This window comes from Trachurus trachurus, assembly GCF_905171665.1.
Source record: "Trachurus trachurus genome assembly, chromosome: 3".
Lineage (NCBI taxonomy): Eukaryota > Metazoa > Chordata > Actinopteri > Carangiformes > Carangidae > Trachurus > Trachurus trachurus.
In genome coordinates, this window is record NC_139893.1 from 12,709,612 (window position 1) to 12,722,210 (window position 12,599).

Sequence of the window (12,599 nt, forward strand, 5' to 3'; positions counted from 1 at the left end):
AGGATCTTGGTCGTCTAGCATTAACTTCTCAACATCGCAACACAACGCAACCTGTTTTTTTTTTTCAAGCAGGATAAATGCAGCTACATATGTGATGGTTTTCCTTTTCGGGTGTTGTTTTGTTTTGTTTGCAGTCTGACTGCTGAACCTCAACACGACCGCCTGCCTCCTCACGAGAGTTCATCGACAGCTCATATGCTGCTTAGCTATGTGGTCAATTTATTAGTTGGTTAAGCACAGCTTGAGTACGTCAGCTAAAACAACCCTCTTTCTGCACGCCACTCGCCTGGTTTCAGAGGTGTTACTGTAAAACAGGAAATACCAGCCAGAGCCAGTTTTCAATAAGTAATTACATATATCCACAACTTTTCAAAAGCGAGTGAAATAACAGATTGCAGAATTTATTTATTTTTTTCTTCAACCTGAACAGTTTTCTTTTAATGTAAGTTCAAACTTGCTAATATATCCCATTTAAATCCATGCCTGCGGCCCCTGTACATCAAGCTCAGCTCAGTTTTTTCTCCCTCGGTCTGTTTTTTATTCAGATTTTCTGTATTATTTCCCTCTCTTACATTCTCTCGTCATTTGTTCTTTTCCCTGTACCCTGTACTTTTAAACTCATTCCAGCCATTTCCTGAGGCTGCAGGCTAATTTTCTCTCCCTCTCTCCGCTGCTGCCCTACCCCTCAGCCCTTTCTGTTCAGGTGAGTCAGTCCACTGGGCTGCATCAAGCCGAGTTCTGCTCCACTACCTCTCTCCTCTCTCCCTGCTGCTCCCCCCACCCCCTTTCATTTACAGTGGAACGAAATGTTAGATGTGGCGAGTGCATTTATGCTCGGTGCGTTCTCTCACATATGCAGAGAGATGGCTGTACATATTGTTAATTTCCTGTGTTCTCCACAAGCCTCCAGGAACTGGGCTGTGCTGCGAGTTTGGAAAAGTGTTCACAGTCTGAACTCTAATTCATGCGTCGCCGTTTGGCCTAGAAAATGTTTGTTAAAACTATGAACAAGTCTCACTTACGTATATTTAAGTGCTCTGAGGCTGCATCCAGCTCTCTTAATAAATCACTGAAGTACATAAGGTGATCAGCTTTAATTGGAATGAACTGGGCAGCTCCTTGGAGCCTGTAGCCAGCTCTCATTATAACACATCCATGGAGGGGCTGCTGCACCACTGGCATCTTTAGTGTTTCTTATGGAACAACTCAGTATAATGTCACATATATTATGTATTAAGCAGAGTGATACTTGGTAATACCCAAATATAGTTTTTTCTTTTTAGCTATTCCACCAACTGTGCAGTTTCTGATTCATTTTAGCAAAATTTTACAGTTTACATTGTTTTTGCATTAACTGACCATACTGTAGGCTTGTGTTGTTCGCAAATGTTTCGTTCAAAAGAACAAATTGTTTGGCTGATTAACCGTTTGGTTCATTTCTCAGTTCAGCTGAGCTCAGCAGCGAGCGTGCAGGCCGGCAGTGGAACTGCTGTGTGGTCCGTGAATCACTGAATCACTCGTGAATCTAGTGGCAGAGACTCTCATTGCTAGCCTCGTAAACCAGCCGCTCCCGGAAATGCAATTCATTTCATTTCTGAGGGAGAGTCTGGCTTCATCCCCGTTGTAAGCGTTTGGCCTGAAACCCTCAGAAGGCCGAGCGAATCAGCGTCGCTGCTGTGATTGACATAGCACGTTGGCCAATCAGGGACCGACTGGTGCAAAGCCCCATCACTACACCAACTTGCTGATTGGCTGAATGAGGCCAGACTCTCCCGAGAAATGAAATGCATTTCCGCGAGAGGCTGGTTTACGAGGCTATCTCATTGCAAGGAAACAGTGTATTTTCAGTGAGAGACTTACTGAACGTAGTGTCTCTCAGGGCTGAGGGCTCACGTTCACTGAATGTGAGCCTCAGGGCTGACTCGTGAACGATTCGGTGAACAAATCTTTTTAACAAATCTTTTTAATGAACTAATTCTAGGGATTCAGTGCTCTCTAAAGAACTGCTTTGCCCAACACACCACCATACTGTATACCCACAAATACTCACCACCCTCAGCCACAGCCAAGTGACAAATGCAGTCGATCAGTGAAGGCTTTACCCACACGCGCCACTGGCAGAGTCTTTGAAGGGAATACCCATGCAATATAGTATCTTCTTTTTTATGCAAACATGCTATGTTTTGATTATGCTCGTATTGCATAGCTACACTGTTAATCTGGGTTCAAATATGTGAATATGCCACTGACTCACAGTGTGGTTTAGTTGACACATGGAAGCAAAAACAATTCCTGAATCAACGTCAGCGTTACAAATCACAAAAGCTCTTTATATATCGCATTAAATATTTCTAAGTCAGTGCCTATAGAGCTATACGGCTCATGGCTCAATTTGTGACACCACTGAGATCACACAGTTATCCAACAGTTAACAGCTTAGTAATGCAATTGTGCTAGGGTTAAGTGTAGTGTGAAAAGAGGTAATAATCATTTTAGAGTTGACTAAGATTAAAGTTTGGCTTGCAGCCAGTGCTACCCTGTGTTGGTTGTTAAAGAAGCTAATTAAACCCACATGAAAGCCTCTCCTCGGGTGCCAGAAAGATTAAACACCCCCAGGTGTATTCTCTCTTCAACTGCAGCATAACAAAAAACGGGACAACGATGAGACGCAAACTGTTTACAATATGTAAAAAAAAGGGGGGGAAAAAGGGATTCTGCTGGGTTTGTTTTCAGATTCAGACGTAAATCACATTAAAGCATTGCTGTGATATGTGATCATAATGATATATCTGGAGGTGTATTAACCCGTCAGGGGTCTTGTTTACTGCAGAGATGAATTTCAACATGTGATTCCTCATTAATTTAGGTTATCAATTACATTTCTAATTCTGAGTTTGTAATTAATCCGCTCATCTCCTCTGTTGCATAACCACAGTGGCAAAAGACTATTCTTCCTTCACTGTTTGTGTATGTCATACCTTTACTTGGCCTTGATTATTCATTGATGAGCGTCTTACCACACGTTTATTTTTCTCCTGTCATCCTCCTTGAGACTGTGTGTCCTTATCAGTTTTTTTTGTTCTGTGTGTGAGTGTGTGTATGTGAGTGAGTGATGTTGAGTGAAATGTGAAGCAAGTGCTCCGCTCTGTCTCCAGGTTTCTGCTCTTTGATATAATGTGCATTAAGATACAATCACACTCACGCACACTCACTCACGCACACACACACGCTCTGGCAGCTTCTTCCTACCTCGCCTGGCTGGAATTTGTAAAGCCCTGGGCTCCAGCCAAGCTCCTGTTGCTGAGGGGAAACCAGCTGCACACTCACCCAATCCTCCTGCCAGCAGCTCTCCTGCTAATGGAACAGTCCAGTGGCAGTGCATCCCCCCTTCCTCACCCCCCAACACCCCCCTACCACAGGAAAACCAGTTGGTACATCCCGTTGGAGCTCCCCTCTCTCTCTTTCTCTCTCTCTCTAGCTGGTTTGTCGACTGACTCAGTAGTATCGCAGCAGTCAGCCAAAAGGCAGCCTGAACACACACACACACACACGCACACACGCATCCAGACACACAGAGAGTGTGCAAGAGCGAGGAGGACGTAGAGAGAGAGAGAGAGAGAGAGAGAGAGAGAGAAGCCTCTGCCCTCTCAGTCCCGCTGGTTGTTTTGCATCTCTGATATGACCCTGTTCAGCCCACGATGTGAGTATACCAGCGTTGATCCCTCTGTTTTGCGTCTATGTGTGTGTGTGCGCGCGCGTTTGTTAGTGGATGTTATGTTTGCACGCAGCTCGGTTTTCCTCTGTTTCCTCTCTTTTCTTTCTTTCTCTTTCTCTCTTTTTTTTTGGAGCTTTGCTGCCGTCTCCTTCCTGTCCGTCCACCAGCCTCTCTGTTCATGAACTCGTTTCTCTCGACTTCATCCTCAAACCTTTGTCACTTTTGCCTCGTGGTTGTTTTTTGGGTTGATTTCTCCTCATACCTATAGCTACACATTGATCCAATCCAGATGGCGCTCCGGGAAAAAATAGTCTGTGTAAAAAAAAAAACAAGGGAGGCAGGAATCTAAGATGTAAACACTGTGAAGTATGAAGGGACGTCTTTGATAACTTCACCAGAACTGAACTGTGAGGTGCAAATGATCAAAGCTCATCCTGTCCCGTCACATTGGCAAGGTCAGCTGTCTCTCGCTCTTTCTCGCTGTCTCTCCCTCTTTCCCCATCTCTCTCTCTCTTTCTCTTTCTCTGGGCATTAATGGCTTTGAGGGACAGAAACCGCCAAACGCTTAATTATGTTGTGATCCTCCTTTGTGGTTCTGGGTTAAGCTTAATACATTTTCTTCTCTTTTTTTTGATACTTTAGCTGCAGATTTAACGGTGACTTTGTGCACAATTCCTCATAAGTGTAGGCTACTTTACCAGATGTGCAGTCAGAGTGGCTGCATCTCCTCAACTTCCATGCTAGTTCAGAAACAGCCCAGTGCTGCAAAACCTCCAGTAGAGTTCAGACTGAAGGACTGGCAGTAAATGTGGACTGTCTCTGTGTGGTTTGCTGTAATGTGGGATTATAAAACACCTATGGCACTAGTGTATCCCTCTAACTGTAATGCAAGAGTTTTTATTTCCCTTTTTTTAGCTACTCATTTTTTTTTGGCACTCAACAGTAATGCCATCTATTCATATCAGCCCTCCCTACATATCCTATCCATTAATCCATGTTGTATGCTGACAGCGATATCTGCGATTACACTGTATTTAGCCCTGAGAGTGGAAACTAAAACTGGTGGCCGTTTTGGCACTAAAGTCTGACATGAGGTCATTTGCAGTGCAGGAAATCAAGAAGATGCAGCATGACACGGAGCAGAGAGGAGAAGAAGTTGTATGCACATTCATGCAGAAACAAGAATGGCCATTTTCTGATGCAAGCAGCAGAGCATACAGTACAGTGTAGAGAAGGCCAAATTAATTATTGTAAGGCAAAGTAGGAATATAGATGTAGAAAAATCAACTCAAGTGTAGAAATTTGTTTGCCCTCAAGAGAGAGAAATGATCAATACGGAAAAAGAAAACAATAGAAAAGCTTCATTTTTCACCAAGATATAAAATCGTTTCTAAAGTCTCATTGAGGAGGATTAGAAAATATATATATATATTTTTTTATAGACTGAAATAAAACCAAAAATATCAATGTTTGTTATTAGCGGAAATATGTGTGTGTTTTGAATGTAAGTGTGTGATTTACGTGGTGGTAATTTCTTATTCACATATTTTTGATGTGCATGTGTGCGAGTATGTTTGAGCCTAAAATACATGCTGTGCACAAATTCCCCTGATTTCCTGTGTTTGCAGCTAGAAAACAGACAGTAATGGAGCAAACATGAATCACCTGAAGCCAAACTACACATGATGACACTTAATTGAGCGATAGAAAAGTTGCGTTTCCTGTGTGTGAGGAGGTGAGCAGGTTCAGACAGGGCAGCAGCTTTTCCTGTAGCTGGTAAAAAAAAAAATCAGAGTGGAAAGTGACTGGGGTCTTTTCCACGTTGTTGCTGTGTAATTTTGTTTCCAGGTAGTGTGATTAAGCCGGCTCTCACTTTGGCGCTGTACGGAGCGACAGTCTGGCACTCAGCCTGACATCCGCTGATACCGAGCACAGTGACAGACTATAGACCGTGGCAGAGGCTGAGGCTTTATAACTCATTATGGCTGATCATGTGTGACCTTGATGTGTCCTTTAGTGCCCTTTGCTCCTATTTTACAAACATGCTATCAGTTGCATTATAGACTTGATTTCTCCACAATCTGTCTGTCTCTTTTTTTAGCTGGAGTCTCCGGGGCTTGTCCCTGATTCAACTGGTCTATAGTGAGAATCATGACTCACAGCACAATGTTATTAAGTCACGCTGCCCATGATGAAGACCACCAACTTAGAGGCAGTTTTTATGCAATATCATGTGCACGATAAATGTGTTGGATGCATCCCAACATCTGTATCGATGAAGAGGAAAACAAATTGTTGAAATGACAAATAATCACAGGAGTTTTTACAGAATGATAAAAAAATGGAAAATGAGAAACAAAAGATCAGATGTTGTATTTTAACACCTTATTTTGTGTATTTTTACCAGTAAAATGAGTTATAGAATGTCAATATAGTGAAACACGGTTATAGTTGTACAAAATATGTCTTAATAGGATAATTGCTATTTTTAGAATTAACAAATATATAATCATATTTGCATTCAACTATATAAAAGTGTCTTATAAGTTATCAATAGTCATTAATCCAGTGCAGAGAAGTGCTAAATAGGGCGGGTTGATCTAAAGTGAAGAACTGATATGAGTAATAGTCAGGGAAAAATGTATAATTGCATCACAACCACAACCACCATTATCTAATTCATCATCGCAGCAGTCGACACAATTGCTAAAGCAGAATGTGAGTTATCAGTGTGTAATTTATAAAAGTCTGTGTTTAACTAGCCAAGGACAGGGGAGAACTCATGTGTGGCTCAGTTGAACAAGAAGAAAATCAGAACAAAAAAAAAGGTGGGGGGGGAAAGGGAAGAGAAATCAGTCATAATCAACATTTTACTCATCTATGTGCCGTTATTCTAGAGAGAAAAATCCATAAACTTTGCGAAACTGCTAAAAAAAGCAACAGCTCTGATAGGCTGAGATATTGTATCTGTGCAACATGATCTTAAAAAAGCAAATCAATAGTACAATAACTTGCAATTTAAAAACTGTAATTTACACATTCATACAAAAATATACTGTAAATTTGTGTAGGTGTGTGTGGGTGCGTTTGTGGATTTTTCTCTGGAGAAGCTAATTGTAGCGTGTAGGACTTTGTTTACCGAATAGCAGTCTGATTGCCTCCTGAGGTTTGGCTCCTGCAGAGCGACACGACTGTGCTCAGCAGCGTCCTTCCCTCTCTTCCTGTGTCACGGCTTCATCATGCAGTCAATCACACAGTCGCACTGTAGCTCATAAAACATCATACAACTCAGTTTGCATAAATGAAGATTTGTTTCTCATGGTGCACATCGTCCCTCTCATGAGTAGTAAAACCTGTATCTCGACAGTAGAGGAATATGTTGTTAATTTCACATGACAATACTGCACTGGCATATGAAACGTGGGCCTGTATAGTGAAGATGTGCAAATGGAGTCATGTCTGGTTTTAGCTGAGTGAATTAAGATGCCAGTATTTATCTGCCTTTGTGTGTGTGTGACCAAAATTTTAATGGTTTACCTTTTTCTCTGATAAAGGAAAATGACACATGAACATAAAGGAAGTAAAATATTGTGTTGACATTGCATTACAATGTAAGTCTAAAGAAAAACCCTTATGGAATAATGATAGTGTATTTAATGATAATGTATAACATTATTTTATGGATATTTCCAACACACAACTACCATTTATTTGCAGCTGTTATTCCACAGAACAATGTTTTCGTGTGTTATTTTCTCTTGATGGCTTGATAAAGAAAGAGAAGAATTCTTAAAAAAAAAAAAAGATTTGGAAGGCAGGGTATAATTACATCCATTACAGCTTCTCTGAATTGCTAGAACACCAAATTCATTTCTTTGAACCAAATCCTCAGTGGACTGAATCCATTTATTGAATACATCACAACTTTGGTGAAACTTTCTGACCGTTAGATACAAGTTACAGATCTCATATAATCATATAGGGAAACGTTTTGAACGCACTAATATGCATTTTGCACTGCAAGGACACATAAGGCTAAACACAGGTTGCAAAAGCCAGAACTGTTCCCATGTGATGACGAGGTCAAAGGGCAATCAATCAGAGAAGATGGTCAATGTAGTTTAACAAAGTTTTCAGTTTACAGTTTTGAGAACAGCAGTGGAGGTATTGAGAAATGTGTTTAAGCCATCGTGAAAAACTGTAAATCTGTTGTAATTATTGTCACTGTATGATATAATTACATGTATCCATTTTTGGTATTAACCCCCACAATGTGTAGGTATATGTTTCAATACAGGAGTGCTGGTTGGCAATGCATGAATATAAATGATGACTGAAATAATGAATAGCTTTATGACTTAGCAAACGATCATTATAGGCTAATTATAGAGTGGAATATTACAGTATATTATGCCAACCTAAAATCTGTTAATGCTTATGCTTCATGTAGTCTCACTGCCCAATTCATCACTCAGTCGTTGGATTTCTTTTTTTTTCTTTTTGTACAAATCTGACACAAAGCCGCTGCCATGTTAAAATCCTGTTATTAAGTGGATAAGTGGGTGATTGATTCAGTTTAACGCCATATGTTTGCAGTGTGTAAAAAAAAAGAAAAAGAAAAGAAAAACGACCGAAGGATCTTAATCTGCTGTAATGAAAAACATAAATGTATGTCTGAGGTGTCATATCTGATATCAGTTTCAGCGCAGTAGTTCCCTGGCAGTGCAGGTACGCGTGGCTCAGGCCGGTGACAGTTAGTGTAATGTGTCAGCAGCAGGGACCAGTTCATCACAGTTGGCTGCAGAGAAGCCAAACAGAGGTCACCGTTTGACTCCAAACTGTCAGAAAATTATCTCTGCCGTGGGAGGTAAAGGTACATACACGTGTCTACATTTCTTTTCACACATTCAGACCCTTACTTAATTAATTGTAGCTTCCAGCCATTTGACAACCACGCTGTGCGAGTGTACGTGCAGCTGGCCCAGTCACGCTCCATTCACCGCCCATCTGTCCATGTCAGACTGTCCTCTCCTCTCCTCTCCTCCTCTCCTCTCCTCTCCTCTCCTCTCCTCTCCTCTCCTCTCCTCTCCTCTCCTCTCCTCTGACTTGTGGTTAATTGTCTCAATAGAACATGTGTATGGAAGTGTTTTGCAGGAGAAACAAATAAAGACAATGCGTAAAGGGATTCAGCTTTTGAGACAAGCCTACGACAGGATCTGGTTTTTCATTGTGGGCCTGAAAATCTGAGACAAAAAATGAATGCAGAATTGCACAGCTGGCTCAGAGTGGCAGGCGCAATCAACATAAAGTGATAGAATATGGACAAGAAAAACAACCACTGTCAGTCAGAGCCAGCCCCTTCAGTCATTATCATGTCAAACGGTGACAACAGCTACAACGGATCAGGTTAATTTTACTCAAATAAAGAATAAACTTGAGCGACGTATAAACACGACCAGACGGTCCATAGGGTTAAAGGTTAGGTAATCATCTGGAAATCCCTCTCAGCCTGCGCTTTTGTCTCCCTGCTGTGTTGTGTTATGGAGGGTCTTTGTTGTATCACTACAAAGTTAATTGGTTGCTCTTCCATGCAGACATGAGCATGAGCGGAGAGCTGAAGTCCAGTCGCTCCAGGGCAGCGAGTAAGAGGGCCAGCAACACCACTCACGGGTGAGTACGAACCCCTCCCTCCTCACACAGTCCCACCCACCTACACCCGGTCAGAGATGATCATCATGCGCTCTATTATCTGCTGCAGCCCCTTCATCTGCAACTCAGTGGACGCACCTCAGCGTTGCAATCAATGCTGCATTATTTGTCATTGGCTTCATGCTAGCTGCGTTTCTAAGCTGCTATTGATTTCGGCCACTGGTGCTGTCTTCATCGGTCAGTGTTTTAATCTATCTGTTGATGTAGTGCACACATATGATTGGAGCTGATTGCTGTTTATTGCCAGTGGTTCAATCCAGCGTCATGGAGCTACACTAACGTTGATAGTTGGTGGAGGTCAGTCGGCGGGAGGGACGACCGTGCGTTGACTTGTTTTGAATTCATTCATGCTGTCATGAGATTGCTCTTACCTCAACCTCTCTCCTTGAACTGCGGCCTGTACTCCAGCTGCAGCTCTGTAGGCTTGAGCTTGTCTAATGAGCATAAAGCACCGAAAATACTCTGTGTGAAGGTTGAGCAGATTCTCATCTCCTACATAGCTCGTACTCCGCTGCCTGTGGGCGCATCTCTCCTGCTTGTCGTCTGCAAGTCAACACATTGTCCTTCATACAGTGCATGATGTGAAAACAAAAAGAAAAGCACTTAAGTAAAAGCACTACACCCCAAAAAGGTATACACATTCATAAATATTCATTCACATTTATTCCCTGAAAATACATCTTTACTTACATAGATGCACAAAATGATAATGAAATTGCTGTGAATGGCTGCTTCCATACAGGTTTTTTGCTGACAGTAGGAGGACAGATCATCACATTAAAGCAAAAGGGAAAAACATTATAAATAAGACTGGAATAGTTTGCAGGACATCTGCTCCATAGGATGGAGACGTAAACCAGGTTAGGAATGCAAACAGGAAGAGGATATAAATATTAACAGATGCAATAATATTAATGCAAACCTGTTTGTCTCGAGCATAATCAGCAAATCTCATTATTATCATGCACTTCTGCAGAACTGTGACTCCACATATATTTCCAGCATCACAGTTTCTGACAGCTCTATTTCCTGTCCCTCTGATCATTTTATGAAATCACACAGTCTGTTGAGGTATAAATATTGCAGCATGGAACATTAGATGTATTATGTCCCTGTTGTGTCCTTCAGAATAGTTTATCCAGCTTTCCGCCTGAACTCTCTCGCCCTCCACTCCCTCTGACCACGTCTGTCTCACCTTGCACCTCCAAACCTTATTTGCCCATTCCACCATGTAGTTATTCAGCAGCGTGCAACCATGCATTAATGAGGTTAGTCATAAACGCACGCACGCACGCACACACACACACACACACACATACACACACACATACAATGACTAACTGGGACACACCTGAGGTGCGCCCTGATATAACCCGGGCCTGCCTGATTTTCCCAGAGCTGACAATGACTTTAGGTGACTAGAATAATGATATTTTTATGATAACAAAGTATCAAAAAAGATAATACAAATGGATGCTGGATAGAAACATGAATCCTAAGATGTTTCTCTCTGACTGCTGAATGTGTAAATGTAAAATATTTGGTGAAAACCACTTTGCCATATCATCCCTGCAGCCGTGCAGCTGACCACCAGCGTCATTAGGTGTTGACATGTGTAGACTGTGAAGTCAGGTGACCAAAGTTCAACACAGGACAATGTCTGGTGCAAACATAAACTTCAAACAGGATAGTGACGACAGTTGACATTGATATTTTGTTGGTTTTTAAGTTTTCAAATATCCAAATGTGTCATGCCGTGAACCCAAACCAACATCTGCTAAATTTCATGATGCCAATTCACCAACTTTGGGTTTTGATGTCAACCCAATTTTCATTTCCAACCAACGTTTTTGTTGTTGAGTTGTTAGAGTCCAAGCGGCTTTCTGACATTACATTAATGTCCGGTGCCTGCTGGGATAAATCCTGGTGCCAGCTGGTGATAGATCAATGTTCCTTTTCCAACATTTTCCACTGCTGTCACTTGGCCAAAAAAAAAAAAAAAAAAAAAATCATTTATAGCAGGTTTAGAGCAGAAGACCAAGTTGGCAATTTCAACTTCATGAATGCATGCAGTCAGCTAAGGCAAGCTTTCTCTCTCTTTGCAATTTAGATTTGCAGGGAATGTGAAAGAAATAAATTGTAAGACAAATCAAAAACCAATCTACATGATCACTCCCAGAAACAACAGAAAACTACAATATAGCTAAAGTCACAAATGTAAATCACGGCGAAACAGCTACCAAAAATCTCTCTGTCCAGACTCCAATAATCCTGTTCTGTGCTGCTGGCAGCAGTGTGCCCCCGTCTCCTCCCTCCTCCCACTGTTCTCACAGAGCTGGCGAACAAACACTGTGCCTGTGGCCTAGATTACTTTGTGAACAAACTTTCTAACCCATGTCTAAGAAGCTAAAGCAGTGTAATCTACTGATGCAACACCATGCATGTTGCCAGCGTTTCTGAACCGTTATTATTGCTAGAAAGTTGGATTACCAAGCTCAGAAAAAGAAAAAAAATCAGCTTCTATTTACAGTTAAACCCTAATAAAATCTTTTTCATTGTATAAATCGTAATGTATTCAAAGTCATTTCTTGGCTCATAAGAGAATAGGCATGTCTGCTCCCTCACTTCCCTTTGCCACTCTTGACACTCTCTCATGTTTCCCCATGACTATTTACCCCCACAGCGACACTGACAACATAAGGGTTTTGTCATTGTTTATCGTCTCTGCTTCCCGACTGCCATAGGTCCCCTGTAGCTTGGCGAGCCCCAGCTGTGGCAGGGCAGGGGGGATGGGGTAGAGAAAGTGGCAAACGTTTCACAGCCCAGATGCTGCTGCTGCTGCTGCTGCTGCTGCAGCCGTGGCCTCTGCGTGCTCCAGTGCACTACTACAAAAGCTCACTGTGCTGTGTGGCCTGTATAGTGAGGCTCAGGTGCCAGAGGAAGGGTCTCAGAAGTGTATGTGTGAGTAAGAGTGTGTCTGTGTGTGTCTGTGTGCACATGCACAATTACTTATGAAACATGGTAAACCAAGACAAAGGGCTCTATGGGAGTTTTTTTTTCTTCTTTCTTACCTTTTGTCTTTTCAGCCACTTGCTGTCACAGAAGAGCCAGAACAATATTGACAACTAAAAGCACAGTTCCACAATCCATCACTCCAGACCTATAATTATAACAA

At 41.9% G+C, this 12,599-nt stretch overlaps 1 protein-coding gene across 2 annotated transcripts in view; it reads left to right on the plus strand.

Annotated features, from left to right (window-relative positions):
* Positions 1 to 3,525: 3,525 nt before the first annotated feature.
* The window catches only part of LOC311005574 (uncharacterized protein), a 35,054-nt gene continuing 25,980 nt past the window's right edge, over positions 3,526 to 12,599 (plus strand). For both annotated transcript variants that reach the window (XM_083998030.1, XM_083998029.1), the window contains exons 1-2: positions 3,526 to 3,700; positions 9,310 to 9,385. In XM_083998030.1, coding sequence (XP_083854156.1) covers positions 3,679 to 3,700; positions 9,310 to 9,385 — 98 coding nt within the window. In that variant the 5' untranslated portion in view covers positions 3,526 to 3,678. The remainder of the gene's footprint in view (positions 3,701 to 9,309; positions 9,386 to 12,599) is intronic.